This window comes from Bufo gargarizans, chromosome 11, assembly GCF_014858855.1.
Source record: "Bufo gargarizans isolate SCDJY-AF-19 chromosome 11, ASM1485885v1, whole genome shotgun sequence".
Lineage (NCBI taxonomy): Eukaryota > Metazoa > Chordata > Amphibia > Anura > Bufonidae > Bufo > Bufo gargarizans.
Window position 1 is genome coordinate 98,617,035 of NC_058090.1, and position 17,945 is coordinate 98,634,979.

General features: G+C 40.7%; 1 protein-coding gene across 2 annotated transcripts in view; it reads right to left on the reverse strand.

Annotated features, from left to right (window-relative positions):
- Positions 1-17,945, reverse strand: part of CA14 (carbonic anhydrase 14) — a 49,476-nt gene that overhangs the window by 20,388 nt on the left and 11,143 nt on the right. For both annotated transcript variants that reach the window (XM_044272126.1, XM_044272124.1), the window contains 2 exons: positions 13,505-13,525; positions 3,924-4,103 (listed from right to left, as the gene is read on the reverse strand). In XM_044272126.1, coding sequence (XP_044128061.1) covers positions 3,924-4,053 — 130 coding nt within the window. In that variant the 5' untranslated portion in view covers positions 4,054-4,103; positions 13,505-13,525. The remainder of the gene's footprint in view (positions 1-3,923; positions 4,104-13,504; positions 13,526-17,945) is intronic.

A 17,945-nucleotide genomic window follows, 5' to 3' on the forward strand; every position in this document is an offset into this window, starting at 1 on the left:
GTCCTTAACTCATCCCGCACTGGAAGAAAGTGAGAAGGCCCCGTAAACATTAGATGGTGGGCCAGTCAGTCCTGCCGTGCAACTGTACGGCAAGGTTTAGGTGGGAAAATCGTTTCACCCAAAACTCCATTTTATTAGTCCTTCTTGTCGGCAGGTAGACCCGGCATACAGCGGCTGCTATCTCAGCTTCCAGGATCCCTGGGAGTGTGACAGGGAACATGGCTTCATTCAAGCCACTCATCTCCATAGGATGTGTCTGGTACTGCCACACTCAAGTAAATGGCGCAGGGATGCAATACCAGACCCCACCCATTGACAGGAGTGGCGCTGTTTCTGTAAAACTATCCTCTATGAGGTGACAGACGCTTGGTAATTACGCAGGTGACATCGCACGCCTTTGATATGGAAGGAAATAACCATAAATAATGGAGGCGGGTGGGGGTGGGGATTGGGGGTGCACAATTAACCCTAGACCCACATAGTTCAGACAACATGTAAATAACCCCATTGTGTGCGGATACTGTGGCTAATCACCCAACAATGGGCAATTAATACTGAAGGTGAATGACCGCAATCTTAGTAATTGCTTCTCATTTACTTAGCAATTAAACTCGAGTTTCCCATTGTCATTCTTCCTTAAAGGGGAAGTCCATTTTCAGATACACTATTCAGTTACTAGGGAAGGGGGTCTCTACAGATCACAACCACCTCCTGGAGAGCGGTTATTATGAGCATCCCTTTCCTGTCCTGCATTAGGCCTCATGCACACGACCGTTGTGTGTTTTGCTGTCCCCAAATTGCAGATCCGCAAAACACGGAAGGCGTCCGTGTGCGTTCCGCAATTTGCAGAACGGCACGGACAGCCATTGATATAACTGCCTATTCTTGTCCACAAAACAGACAAGAATAGGACAGGTTATATTTTTTTTTTGCGGACCACGGAACGGAGCAACGGATGCGGACAGCACACAGAGTTTTGCGGCCCTATTGAAGTGAACGGGTCTGCACCCAAGCCACAAAAACTGCGGCTCGGATGCGGACCAAAACAACGTTCGTGTGCATGAGGCCTTATTCTGATATGAATGGGCACTGTGTAATACTTAGGCTGGTTTCACACGGGTGTTGCGGGAAAATGTGCGGGTGCGTTGCGGGAACACGCGCGGTTTTTCCGCGCGAGTGCAAAACATTGTAATGCGTTTTGCACTCGCATGAGAAAAATCGCGCATGTTTGGTACCGAAACCCGAACTTCTTCACAGAAGTTTGGGCTTGGGATCGGTGTTATGTAGATTGTATTATTTCCCCGTATAACATGGTTATAAGGGAAAATAATAGCATTCTGAATACAGAATGCATAGTACAATAGCGCTGGAGGGGTTAAAAAATAAAATAAAAATTTAACTCACCTTAATCCACTTGATCGAGCAGCCGGCATCTCCTTCTGTCTTCCTCTTAGCTGTGTGGAGGGACAGGACCTGTGGTGACGTCACTCCGGTCATCACATGGTTCATCACATGATCTTTTACCATGGTGATGGATCATGTGATGACCGGAGTGACGTCACCACAGGTCCTTTTCCTCCACACAGCACAGAAGACAGAAGGAGATGCCGGCTGCTCAATCAAGTGGATTAAGGTGAGTTACATTTTTATTTTATTTTTTTTAACCCCTCCAGCGCTATTGTACTATGCATTCTGTATTCAGAATGCTATTATTTTCCCTTATAACCATGTTATAAGGAAAAATAATAATAATCGGGTCTCCATCCCGATCGTCTCCTAGCAACCGTGCGTGAAAATCGCACCGCATCCGCACTTGCTTGCGATTTTCACACAACCCCATTCATTTCTATGGGGCCTGCGTTACGTGAAAAACGCTGAATATAGAGCATGCTGCGATTTTCACGCAACGCACAAGTGATGCGTGAAAATCACCGCTCATGTGAACAGCCCCATAGAAAAGAATGGGTCGGGATTCAGTGCGGGTGCAATGCGTTCAACTCACGCATCGCATCCGCGCGGAATACTCGCCCGTGTGAAAGGGGCCTTAGATTGACCTGTGGTGGAGCTGCAGGGAAACTGAACACTTAGGCCCCTTTCACAAGAGCGTGACGGATAAGGTCCGGATGCACCATTTTGCAAGCACGATTGCGTTCAGTTGTTTCTGCGCGGGTGCAATACGTTTTTCAGGTGGGTGATAAAAAACGGAAGGTTTACAAACAACATCTCTTAGTAACGATCAGTGAAAAACGCATTGCATCCTCACTTGCTTGCGCTTTTCACTGAAGCCCCATTCACTTCTGTGGGGCCAGGGCTGCGTAAAAAACTCAGAATATAGACCATGCTGCGATTTTCACGCAACGCAGAACTGATGCGTGAAAAAAAACGCTCATGTACACAGACCCATTGAAATGAATGGGTCAGGATTCAGTGCGGGTGCTGTGCCTTCAAGTCACCCGCACGGAAAACTCGCTCGTGTATTGAGAGATTAGCCAACATATCCTACTGTGGAGGACATGTCTGAGCCCGAGCACCGCGCCAAGGTTTCTCAAGTTGCTCGGGACCTAACGCTAAACCTACCTGTGCCGTTCCAGAATTTGAATACTGATGGCCTGTCCTGGGGATAGACCATCAATATCTAATCGGTGAGGGTCCAACAACCAACACCTTCGCCGATGAAGTGATTGGGAGCAGCGTTGGCATTACCAATGGAAACAGCTGATCATCGGGGGTGAGGGTTGTCGATCTACATCCTGAGGATGGACCACTGTTTTAACGTGAATTCAATGACTTGAGAATAGATAGGCTTAAACAGGCTAAGTGTGATCAAATATAAGGTGAAACAGACAAATGACATACAGAATACATGTTAATACCCTTACAACACAACCATCAATCCTGGAATAACCCTTTTAGCAGGTGATCTCTCCTGATCTTGCTCCTTGTCTACATCTGTGTGACAGAACCTATATATTCATGGCGTAGAGGGGTCGTGTTCAGTATTGCAGCCTCGCCTCAGGCTTCGGACCTGTAACCTCATCTCTCAGCCAGAAATAGCCGCTGTTCAACTCATCGGTCCTACCCGAATGGTTTATGTTCAGAGCATTTCAGATCTCTAGAAGGTATTTATTCTTATCCAAAATAACCATGAACAGGTGAGTGGGTCAACTTATGTATAGGGCACCTCACGGCACAACCTTTGACTTTGGAGCCACTAAGTTCTGGCCTTATAGAAGTTGACCCTTTGTTTCCTGGAGATGGAGACATGGAAGGGGGCCGCAAATACCACTTCCATCTGGCTGCTTCTACTGTGTAATGATCAAATTTGAGCATTGTTGTGGAGCTACAACTCCCAACATGTGCAGACGGGGAGTTGTAGTTATGCAACAGCTACAGTGGTGAAAACAAAGTGCAGCGGCAGCACAGTTCAAAGAGGATGCGCTAGATGAGAATAATATGAATGTCTTCCAAAAACAGCGCCTCACCTGATCACAGGTTATGTGAGGTACTGCAGGAAGCCCCTTTTACTTCAGTGTGAAGCTGTAATACCTGACGCAACCCATGGGCAGGTGAGGTGCTTTTCCTTAAAGAAGGCTGCCATGTTTTTTTCTAAAATAAAATAATTTAATATTAATTAAATTTTCTGTCACATTCCACGTGGTCTTCAGTATCTGATATCTCTGTCACAGCCACATAGCTTTCAGTTTCCTATTGTAAAATAGATAATCATCTGGACGTGGAGAAAAAACATCTGGGATCATAATTACCGGCCAGATATCTGACCGCAGCCGTTCCCTGGATATTATGTAATATAAGCCAGCTCTGGGATAACATGAGATAATATGGCCTAATGAGAATACCACTGTAGCACATGGTACCCATATAACACACACAATACCGCCATACAGAGAATCATGGCCGGTTACCTGTATGACCATTGTTAGTGAGGGTGAATGGGGCACCACCCGGGGTGCTGTATCCCACTGGACGTATAGGAGGTAAGGTGCCATCACAGGATATGTCTGCCGTCTTAATATTGATGGGAGACTGGGACATCCCACCGCAGTCCGGATAAGACTCTGCCCAATGTTCCTGGCCATGGTCACCTGTAGGAGGAAACAATCAACACGGTGAGCACAAATGCGTTTAGGTTGTTGCTTAGCAACAAAGGCTGTGGCTGATGGGTGACAACACTCCATCCACATAATCAGTTCAATCAGATGAATGCCTGGTGGGAAGTGTTAGGCTTACATTAGACGGGTAGATAGTCGTCACATAAACAGTGTAATACTGCCGCCGATTACCCGACGGACGAGGAAACGCTTCTTCATTGGGTAATTGGAATCTTTCAGCAGGTTTAAAAATTATTGTTTGCAGGCGGCAGATCGTGCCCTGTAATCACCACCTGCTGCCGGCAAACAGCGGTCAGTACGGGGATGAGAGATGGCATAACGATGGCTCCTCCACATACAGTGGAGGAGATCTCTGCATGTAATAGCAGCAGTCTCTTCCACTAACGAGCAGGCGATTGCCGGGAGGGAACACTTCTGTCTGATCGGGCTGTCTAATAAAAGATAGATAGATAGATAGATAGATAGATAGATATGAGCGAGATAGATAGACATGAGATAGATAGATAGATAGATAGATATGAGATAGATAGATATGAGATAGATAGATAGATAGATAGATAGATAGATAGATATGAGATAGATAGATAGATAGATAGATATGGGATAGATAGATATGAGATAGATAGATAGATAGATATTAGATAGATAGATAGATAGATATGAGATAGATAGATATGAGATAGATATGAGATAGATAGATAGATAGATAGATAGATAGATAGATATGAGATAGATAGATAGATAGATAGATATGAGATAGATAGATAGATAGATATGAGATAGATAGATAGATAGATAGATAGGAGATAGATAGATAGATAGATAGATAGATAGATAGATAGATATGAGATAGATATGAGATAGATAGATAGATATGAGAGAGATATGAGATAGATAGATAGATAGATAGATATGAGATAGATATGAGATAGATAGATAGATAGGAGATAGATATGAGATAGATATGAGATAGATAGATAGACACATAGATAGATAGATAGATACGAGATAGATAGGAGATAGATAGGAGATAGATAGATAGATAGATATGAGATAGATAGATAGATAGATAGATAGATATGAGATAGATATGAGATAGATATGAGATAGATAGATAGATATGAGATAGATATGAGATAGATATGAGATAGATAGATAGACACATAGATAGATAGATAGATAGATAGATACGAGATAGATAGGAGATAGATAGGAGATAGATAGATAGATAGATATGAGATAGATAGATAGATAGATAGATAGATATGAGATAGATATGAGATAGATAGATAGATAGATAGGAGATAGATAGATAGATATGAGATAGATAGATAGATAGATAGGAGATAGATAGATAGATAGATATGAGATAGATAGATAGATAGGAGATAGATAGATAGATATGAGATAGATATGAGATAGATAGATAGATATGAGATAGATAGATATGAGATAGATAGATAGATATGAGATAGACAGATAGATATGAGATAGATATGAGATAGATAGATAGATATGAGATAGATATGAGATAGATAGGAGATAGATAGATAGATAGATAGATAGATAGGAGATAGATAGATAGATAGATAGATATGAGATAGATAGATATGAGAGAGATATGAGATAGATAGATAGATATGAGCGAGATAGATAGACATGAGATAGATATGAGATAGATAGATATGAGATAGATAGATAGATAGATATATAGATAGATAGATAGATAGATATGAGAAAGATAGATAGATATGAGATAGATAGATAGATATGAGATAGATAGATAGATAGATAGATAGATAGATAGATAGATAGATAGATAGATAGATAGATAGGAGATAGATAGATATGAGATAGATAGATAGATAGGAGATAGATAGATAGATAGATAGATAGATAGATAGATATGAGCGAGATAGATATGAGATAGATAGATATGAGATAGATAGATATGAGATAGATAGATATGAGATAGATAGATAGATAGATAGATAGATAGATAGGAGATAGAGAGATAGATAGATAGATAGATAGATAGATAGATAGATATGAGATAGATAGATAGATATGAGATAGATAGATAGATAGATAGATAGATAGATAGATAGATAGGAGATAGATAGATAGATAGATAGATAGATATGAGATAGATATGAGATAGATAGATAGATATGAGATAGATAGATAGATAGATATGAGAGAGATATGAGATAGATAGATATGAGATAGATAGATAGATATGAGAGAGATATGAGATAGATAGATAGATAGGAGATAGATAGGAGATAGATAGATATGAGATAGATAGGAGATAGATAGATAGATAGATAGATAGATAGATAGATAGATATGAGATAGATAGATATGAGATAGATATGAGATAGATAGATAGATATGAGAGAGATATGAGATAGATATGAGATAGATAGATAGATAGGAGATAGATAGATATGAGATAGATAGATAGATATGAGATAGATAGATAGGAGATAGATAGATAGATATGAGATAGATAGATAGATAGATAGATAGATAGATAGATATGAGATAGATAGATATGAGATACAGTCATGTGAAAAAATTAGGACACCCTTTGAAAGCATGTGGTTTTTTGTAACATTTTTAATAAAAGGTTATTTCATCTCCGTTTCAACAATACAGAGAGATTAAAGTAATCCGACTAAACAAAGAAAACTGAAGAAAAGTCTTTTCAAGATCTTCTGTAAATGTCATTCTACAAAAATGCCTATTCTAACTGAGGAAAAAGATAGGACACCCTTGCCCCTAATAGCGAGTGTTACCTCCTTTGGCTGAAATAACTGCAGTGAGACGGTTCTTGTAGCCATCTACCAGTCTTCGACATCGGTCTGAGGAAATTTTACCCCACTCCTCAATGCAGAACTTTTTCAGCTGTGAGATGTTTGAGGGGTTTCTTGCACGTACAGCCCTTTTCAAGTCACCCCACAGCATCTCAATGGGATTCAAATCTGGACTTTGACTTGGCCATTCCAGGACTCTCCATTTCTTCTTTTTCAGCCAATCTTTGGTTGATTTACTAGTATGTTTTGGGTCATTGTCATGTTGCATGGTCCAGTTCCGCTTCAGCTTTAATTTTCTAACTGATGGTCTCACATGTTCTTCAAGCACCTTCTGATACACAGTAGAATTCATCGTGGATTCTATGATGGTGAGCTGACCAGGTCCTGCTGCAGCAAAGCAGCCCCAAACCATGACACTTCCACCTCCATGCTTCACAGTTGGTATGAGGTTCTTTTCTTGGAATGCTGTGTTTGGTTTACGCCAAACATGTCCTCTGCTGTTGTGTCCAAATAATTCAATTTTGGACTCATCTGTCCAAAGAACATTATTCCAGAAGTCCTGGTCTTTGTCAACTTTATCTCTGGCAAATGTCAGTCTGGCCTCGATGTTTCTCTTGGAAAGCAAAGGTTTCCTCCTTGCACACCTCCCATGCAAGTTAAACTTGTACAGTCTCTTTCTGATTGTAGAGGCATGTACTTCTACATCAACAGTAGCCAGAGCCTGCTGTAGTTCTCGAGATGACACTTTAGGGTTTTTGGAGACCTCTTTTAGCATCTTGCGGTCTGCTCTTGGGGTGAACTTGCTGGGGCGACCAGTCCTGGGCATGTTGGCAGTTGTTTTGAAAGCCCTCCACTTGTAGACTATCTTCCGGACAGTGGAATGGCTGATTTCAAAATCTTTTGAGATCTTTTTAAATCCCTTCCCAGACTCATAGGCTGCTACAATCTTTTTTCTGAAGTCCTCTGACAGCTCTTTTGCTCTCACCATGGTGCTCACTCTCACTTCAACAGTCAGGAGCACACCAAACTAAATGTCTGAGGTTTAAATAGGGCAAGCCTCATTCAACATGCAGAGTAACGATCTACTAATTATGTGCACCTGGTGTGATATACCTGTGTGAGATCTGAGCCAATTTAAGAGGGAATACATGTGAGGGTGTCCTATCTTTTTCCTCAGTTAGAATAGGCATTTTTGTAGAATGACATTTACAGAAGATCTTGAAAAGACTTTTCTTCAGTTTTCTTTGTTTAGTCGGATTACTTTAATCTCTCTGTATTGTTGAAACGGAGATGAAATAACCTTTTATTAAAAATGTTACAAAAAACCACATGCTTTCAAAGGGTGTCCTAATTTTTTCACATGACTGTAGATAGATATGAGATAGATAGATAGATAGATAGATAGGAGATAGATAGATAGATAGATATGAGATAGATATGAGATAGATATGAGATAGATAGATATGAGATAGATAGATAGATATGAGATAGATAGATAGATAGATAGATAGGAGATAGATAGATAGATAGATAGATAGATAGATAGATAGATATGAGATAGATATGAGATAGATAGATATGAGATAGATAGATAGATATGAGATAGATAGGAGATAGATAGATAGATATGAGCGAGATAGATATGAGATAGATAGATATGAGATAGATAGATAGATAGATAGATAGATAGATATGAGATAGATAGATAGATAGATAGGAGATAGAGAGATAGATAGATAGATAGATAGATAGATATGAGATAGATAGATAGATAGATAGATATGAGATAGATAGATAGGAGATAGATAGATAGATAGATAGATAGATAGATAGATATGAGATAGATAGATAGATATGAGATAGATATGAGATAGATAGATAGATATGAGAGAGATATGAGATAGATAGATAGATAGATAATAGATAGATATGAGATAGATAGATAGATAGATAGATAGATAGATAGATAGATAGATAGATATGAGATAGATAGGTAGATATGAGATAGATAGATAGATATGAGATAGATAGATAGATAGATAGATAGATAGATAGATATGAGATAGATATGAGATAGATAGATAGATATGAGATAGATAGATAGATATGAGATAGATATGAGATAGATACATAGATAGATAGATAGGAGATAGGTACATAGATAGATAGATAGGAGATAGATATGAGATAGATAGATAGATATGAGATAGATAGATAGATAGATATGAGATAGATAGATAGGAGATAGATAGATGATAGATAGATATGAGATAGATAGATAGATATGAGATAGATATGAGATAGATATGAGATAGATAGATAGATATGAGATAGATAGGAGATAGATAGATAGATAGGAGATAGATAGATAGATATGAGCGAGATAGATATGAGATAGATAGATATGAGATAGATAGATAGATAGATAGATAGATAGATATGAGATAGATAGATAGATAGATAGGAGATAGAGAGATAGATAGATAGATAGATAGATAGATAGATAGATAGATAGATAGATAGATAGATAGGAGATAGATAGATAGATAGATAGATAGATAGGAGATAGATAGATAGATAGATAGATAGATATGAGATAGATATGAGATAGATAGATAGATATGAGATAGATATGAGATAGATAGATAGATATGAGAGAGATATGAGATAGATAGATAGGAGATAGATAGATAGGAGATAGATAGATAGATAGATAGATAGATAGATATGAGATAGATAGGTAGATATGAGATAGATAGATAGATATGAGATAGATATGAGATAGATAGATAGATATGAGATAGATAGATAGATAGATAGATAGATAGGAGATAGATAGATAGATAGATATGAGATAGATATGAGATAGATAGATAGATATGAGATAGATAGATAGATAGATAGATATGAGATAGATAGATAGATAGATAGATAGATAGATAGATAGATAGATATGAGATAGATAGATAGATAGATAGATAGATATGAGATAGATAGATAGATAGATAGATAGATAGATAGATATGGGATAGATATGAGATAGATAGATAGATATGAGATAGATAGATAGATAGATATGAGATAGATAGATATGAGATAGATAGATAGATAGATATGAGATAGATATGAGATAGATAGGAGATAGATAGATAGATAGATAGATAGATATGAGATAGATATGAGATAGATAGATATGAGATAGATAGATAGATAGATATGAGATAGATAGGAGATAGATAGATAGATAGATATGAGATAGATATGAGATAGATATGAGATAGATAGATAGATAGATAGATATGAGATAGATAGATATGAGATAGATAGGAGATAGATATGAGATAGATAGATAGATAGATAGATATGAGATAGATAGATATGAGATAGATAGATAGATATGAGATAGATAGATAGATAGATAGATAGATAGATATGAGATAGATAGATATGAGATAGATAGATAGATATGAGATAGATAGATAGATAGATAGATAGATAGATATGAGATAGATAGATAGATAGATAGGAGATAGATAGATAGATAGATAGATATGAGATAGATAGGAGATAGATAGGAGATAGATAGATAGATAGATATGAGATAGATAGATATGAGATAGATAGGAGATAGATATGAGATAGATAGATAGATAGGAGATAGATAGGAGATAGATAGATAGATAGATAGATATGAGATAGATAGATAGATAGGAGATAGATAGGAGATAGATAGATAGATAGATATGAGATAGATAGATATGAGATAGATAGATAGATAGATATGAGATAGATAGATATGAGATAGATAGATAGATAGATATGAGATAGATAGATAGATAGATAGATAGATAGATAGATAGATAGATATGAGATAGATATGAGATAGATAGATATGAGATAGATAGATAGATAGATAGATAGATATGATATACCCCCCTCCTGGACCACTCTGATATATATAGGTCTGCGGTATGTATGGGGATATTTTTACCCGTCCCCTCCAGGACGAGGAGCTCGGCCACAGGCGGCACTTGCTGAGTCTGTGACTGTACAGAGTACACTACTGGTGGTGGGTAGACATGTCTGCTCACATAGGACGGAGTACAGCTCTCGGCCATCTCTGGTGGCCCCACAAAAGTGAATGGAGCTGTGATCGAGCATGCCCTCGTGATGGAGCGGTAAAAGGCACCTTGTTACAGGCAGAGCGGATACAAAATACACCCCCCCCCACCCACCCCCCGCGCCAGTTATATAATGACGAGTATAATTAGATGGAGCAAACGAAGCAAAGCTGCAATTATACAGGAGAGGAGCAGGGACATGAGGAGCTTCTCATAAAGTAACGTGTGACCCGTGGGGCAGCAGCATCCCAGAGTAATCCTTACTACCGAGGAACTTTCTCTTTACGTTCCGTTTTTTGGCGTTCCGCATACGGACCGTATATGGAACCTTTCATTTCAATGGATCCGCAACAAAAACAGAAGGTACCCCGTATGCCTTCCGTTTCCGTTTTTCCGTTCCGTTCAAAGATAGAACATGTCCTATTATTGTCCGCATAACGGACAAGGATAGTACTGTTCTATTAGGGGCCAGCTGTTCCGTTCCGCAAAAAACAGAATGCACACGGACATCATCCGTATTTTTTGCGGATCCGTTTTTTGTGGACTGCAAAATACTGAAAAAGCCATGCGGTCGTGTACAAGAGGCCTTACACAGAAAATACACGCTGATTCCACAGCAGCACAGAGTATTTCAGGAAAAAAGTGTGTAGGGCGAGATGTAATGTTGTTGGTGCATGTGACGGGGGCAGTGTCATGCTGCGAGGAAGAGAATGGAGACATATGGAAGACCATTGATAGACTGTGGAAGCAGCAATGTCCCGCAGCAACACAGAGTATTTCAGGGGAGAATTTTAAGGATGGGTTGTGAGCCGTCTACTTACTTTGTAAGGACCATTCTGCATGTAAGAGGTGCAGTGTCACGACGTAGCTAGAAGAATGGGAGCGCACAGAGAGTCTGTGGAAGGAGCAAGGTCCTCCAGCAGCACAGAGGACTTCAGGAGATGAGAGTGTGGAGGGTGAGATGTAATGTTGTTGGCTAGGATAGGGGCATGTCATGGTGCGAGGAAGAGAATGAAGACACACAGGAGACCACAGAGAGATAGTGAAAGGAGCAGGGTCTCCCAGCAGCACAGAGTATTTCAGGAGATTATTTTGAGAGGGTAGTGACCTGTCCACTCATGTGGTGTCAGTAACGACAGGGCTGTGGTCTGTGTCCTGGAGGAGGAGAATGGAGACCACACTAGTGGAAGGAGCAAGGGCTCCCAGCAGCACAGAGTATTTCAGGCGAGGAATGTTCTGGTCTTGTGGGAAGCAGTGAGATCAGTGAGGACAGGATGGCAGGTGGTAGTGCCAGGGTCATGGTGTGAGGAGGGGGATGATAGGTCCTGATAACAATTGCCTTGTGCAATAATGGTAACCCTCCCCCCCTTCATATATTACCCCCACCCCACCTAGTGTCTATACAATGGGAATTTCTTGGGAAAATTTACATTGACCTGGCCCCTCTCTTTTATGGTCACCCTCCAATTCTTTCCCTGATTGAGGAGGGGGCTTACCATTTACATCTCAATCGGCCCTTTCTTTCTGGGCTAATCTGCATTCAGGAAACAACCCCCGAATGGTAAAGCTATAGAGATGAAGCCTCCTCCTTCTGTACACATGGATGATATAATTAGCCCAGGACCTAGCACATCCTAGCTCTGATTCACCTTCACAAGGGTGTCCTAAATATAAACAGGACCTAAAATTAGCTCCGGGACCTGTCACAAACTGGGAACCATCTTTGTCTAGAGTGGAGAGATAATAGGCTAAGGAATGCAGCGTGTGGGACTGTAAGCTCCAGCAAGCCCTGGAACATGTATACGCACAACTGTAGGGTTGGGGAAATCCAAACCAAACATGATCTCCAAAAATGGCAGATCAGGAGGTTACTTGATGGAGTCTATCATCTTGGACCAGACAGTGCTGCCAACACTCCCAAAATTTCTAGATGACCCCCCCCCCCCCCCCCCAAAAAAAAAGTGATGACCTCCTGGACTCCTAGGAAAGCTCGCAAATCTCCAGGGTGTCCCACACCATGGCAAGTGTGATAAGGTTTTAGAAAATATTAGCAGAAACAGAAATCTCCGAGTAGTGTCAAAGGGTTTTGCAGCACTGTGGAATCACCGTGTCCAAGCTCATGCTCTCCACCAGTGATCTTCTAGAATGCATCGAAGACATATAAGAAGATCATTTTTGGATGGGTTTCTCCTAAGTGCACAGTAAAGGTATTCAAATGCTATTGTCCTGGCCAAAATCTTGGGTCCACTGTTCAGATGCCACTATTTGACATAACTTAAAAGGGTCAACCACAGTAAGTCTGGATGATGTCTGTTGTGTTGTGCTCCATGACTTTTTTGGTATTGCCTGTCTAAATCCAGAAAAGGTACACTGTGTGAATTTGTGGCATTACTAGTGTACACATACATATGTAACATAAAACATCACTTCTTACCTGTATAAGTCCACGAGGCACCTGGGGGAAAACAAGAAAAAAAGGTTTAATTAGCACTGGGTAAATAGCTTCTCAACTATTAAGTTCTTCTCTTCAACCACCGAGACAATCACAGTGGGCCACAAAAACAACAAAAAATACTTCCAAGACTCAACGAAACCAAAAGAACTAAAACAAGGACCACTAAAACCAAAAGAACTACCAAAAAGCCAATTGAAACCAAAATAATGACCACAAGCACCACAGAGACCTAAAGAACTACCATAAGACCCAATGACACCAAAATACCACATGGACCACAGAAACCAAAAGAAATTCCACAAGACCCACCAAAACCAAAAGAACCACCGCAAGGACCACAGAAACCAAAAGAACTACCACAAGACCCAATGACACCAGAATAACTACCACAAGGACCAGAGAAACCAAAATAACTAATAGAAGACCCAATGAAACCAAAAGAACTATTACAAGGACCTCAAAAACCAAAAGAACTACCACAAGACCAAATGACACCAAAATACCACATGGACCACAGAAACCAAAAGAACTTCCACAAGGACCACATAAACCAAAAGAACTACCACATGACCCAATGACACCAAAAGAACTACCACAAGACCCACTAAAATAAAAATACCGCAAGGACCACAGAATCCAAAGGAACTAACATAAGACCCAATGACACCAAAAGAACTACCAAAAGACCCACCAAAACCAAAAGAATCACCGCAAGGACCACAGAAACCAAAAGAACTGCCACAAGACCCAATGACACCAGAAGAACTACCACAAGGACCAGAGAAACCAAAATAACGAATACAAGACCCAATGAAACCAAAAGAACTACCACAAGACCCAATGACACCAAAATACCACATGGACCACAGAAACCCCAAAAACTACCACAAGGACCACAGAAACTAAAGGAACTACCACATGACCCAATTACACCAAAAGAACTACCACAAGACCCACTAAAACAAAGAAAACTACCACAAGGACCACAGAAACCAAAGGAACTACCACAAGACCCAATGACACCAAAAGAACTACCACAAGAACCACAGAAGCTGAAAGAACTAATACAAGACCCAACGAAACCAAAATACCACATGGACCACAGAAACTAAAAGAACTTCCACAAGGCTCATGAAACCAAAAGGACAACCACAAATAAGTTGTTATCCTGTCTATGTAACTTCGTTTTAAATGCAGTGAAATATGGGTGGTTTCCAGGCCCGGCTCTTGAAGAAAGCTGGTGCCCACTGTAACCAACGGATGTCCATGAATTTTAATGGGTGCTGTATACTGCCACAATCATAAAAGAAGTACCAGTACAATCGTTTCACCGCCACCAAGGACCAGTCTTTCTAACAAACCTCTGACACTATATTACGGTGTGAGAGACATGACAGAAGTTAGAATTTTTGATGGCCTCGGACAAAATGGCCACCCCCCTTAGTTTGGAGATCCCTCCATATATTTTATAGCCACTAGAAAAGTTCTAATCCGTCTCACACAACATAACTTGCCCATGACGGTCAATAGAAATTTTTAACTTGGAGAACCGTTGCCCGTCGGCCCCTGCAGCTCTAGTAAATAGCCCGGTGACATATTAATTACAATGAGTCAGCTATCCTGCGCGTGTAGACGGTCACTAAGTCACCAAATTAATGGATTCAATTTTTTTTTTTTAAAGAATTACGTGAACACAATCGCCCCAAAATGTAACCATGGGTAGAACGCGTCTCTCAATGTCAGGCTGTGTGCTATAAAGCCAGTTCATTTGCATCGTGGTGTCACATTTTTTCCATTCCATATCTAATATTAGGGCATTTGAGGTAACAGATCACGAGGGGTCATGTCCCCTTAAAGTAGAGATCAGGTTTAGTGATGTCCCAAGAAACTCCTCGGTACCGAGGAAAATACTGTAATCAGCATTAAACAAGAGCTGATATTGTTGTCACCTCCCCTCCCCCGTGGATGTAGTGCGGCCCCCTCCGCTAACGAGCTCTAATTACTGTGCAAAGGAGAACCAGGGACTATAATGACCGACCAAAAACGTGTATTATATGCGGGGGAGGCCGCCATGTCACATATTTACACCGCCGAGACTAGGGGAAAGAGCATTTCTTGAGACATGATGGGCTTAGATACACAAGTGCAAACAATATAGGCTTAGATACAACCGCTTGACAGACAGTATGGGCTTAGATATGCTGGTTCAGTAGACAGTATCGCATATGGTAGGATAAGCTATAGAAGGCAGTATCGCACATGAGAGGATCAGATACACGGCTCAGCAGACGATATCACACGTGATAGGGTTAGATACACAGCTCAGCAGACGGTATCACACAGGACAGGATTAGATACACAGCTCAGCAAACGGTATCACACAGGATAGGATTAGATACACAGCTCAGCAGACAGTATCACACAGGATAGGATTAGATACACAGCTCAGCAGACAGTATCACACAGGATAGGATTAGATACACAGCTCAGCAGACGGTATCACACAGGATAGGATTAGATACACAGCTCAGCAGACGGTATCACACGTGATAGGGTTAGATACACACTCAGCAGACAGTATCACACAGGATAGGATTAGATACACAGCTCAGCAGTCAGTATCACACAGGATAGGGTTAGATACACACTCAGCAGACAGTATCACACAGGATAGGATTAGATACACAGCTCAGCAGACAGTATCACACAGGATAGGATTAGATACACAGCTCAGCAGACAGTATCACACGTGATAGGGTTAGATACACAGCTCAGCAGACTGTATCACACAGGACAGGATTAGATACACAGCTCAGCAGACAGTATCACACAGGATAGGATTAGATACACAGCTCAGCAGACAGTATCACACAGGATAGGATTAGATACACAGCTCAGCAGACAGTATCACACAGGATAGGATTAGATACACAGCTCAGTAGACAGTATCACACAGGATAGGATTAGATACACAGCTCAGTAGACAGTATCACACAGGATAGGATTAGATACACAGCTCAGCAGGCAGTATCACACAGGATAGGATTAGATACACAGCTCAGCAGACGGTATCACACGTGATAGGGTTAGATACACACTCAGCAGACAGTATCACACAGGACAGGATTAGATACACAGCTCAGCAGACAGTATCACACAGGATAGGATTAGATACACAGCTCAGCAGACAGTATCACACAGGACAGGATTAGATACACAGCTCAGCAGACAGTATCACACAGGATAGGATTAGATACACACTCAGCAGACAGTATCACACAGGATAGGATTAGATACACAGCTCAGCAGACAGTATCACACAGGATAGGATTAGATACACAGCTCAGCAGACAGTATCACACAGGATAGGATTAGATACACACTCAGCAGACAGTATCACACAGGATAGGATTAGATACACAGCTCAGCAGACAGTATCACACAGGATAGGGTTAGATACACACTCAGCAGGCAGTATCACACAGGACAGGATTAGATACACAGCTCAGCAGTCAGTATCACACAGGATAGGATTAGATACACAGCTCAGCAGACAGTATCACACAGGACAGGATTAGATACATAGCTCAGCAGACAGTATCACACAGGATAGGATTAGATACACAGCTCAGCAGACAGTACCACACAGGATAGGATTAGATACACAGCTCAGCAGACAGTATCACACAGGATAGGATTAGATACACAGCTCAGCAGTCAGTATCACACAGGATAGGATTAGATACACAGCTCAGCAGACAGTATCACACAGGATAGGATTAGATACACAGCTCAGCAGACAGTATCACACAGGATAGGATTAGATACACAGCTCAGCAGGCAGTATCACACATGATAGGCTTAGATACACAGCTCAGCAGACAGTATCACACAGGATAGGATTAGATACACAGCTCAGCAGACGGTATCACACGTGATAGGGTTAGATACACAGCTCAGCAGAAAGTATCACAAATGAGAGGATTAGATACACAGCTCAGCAGACGGTATCACACGTGATAGGCTTAGGCTATGTCTACACAACGACATTTGTCGCGCGACATTTTGTTGCACTAATGTCGCGCGACAAATTTTATAATGGCAGTCTATGGTGTCGCACTGCAACATGCTGCGACTGCAACGCAACAGTTGCAGAAAATCCATTCGAGATGGATTTTTCGGCAACTGTTGCGTCGTAGCATGTTGCAGTGCGACACCATAGACTGCCATTATAAAATTTGTCGCGCGACATTAGTGCAACAAAATTTAGCTGCGACAAATGTTGCAGTGTAGTTGTGGCCTATCTGTCGCGCGACAAATGTCATCGTGTAGACGTAGCCTTAGATACAGAGCTCAGGAGATAGGCTGTGTGATACTATCTGCAAAGTCATTATCCTGCTCCCTGATGGGCACGTCAGCT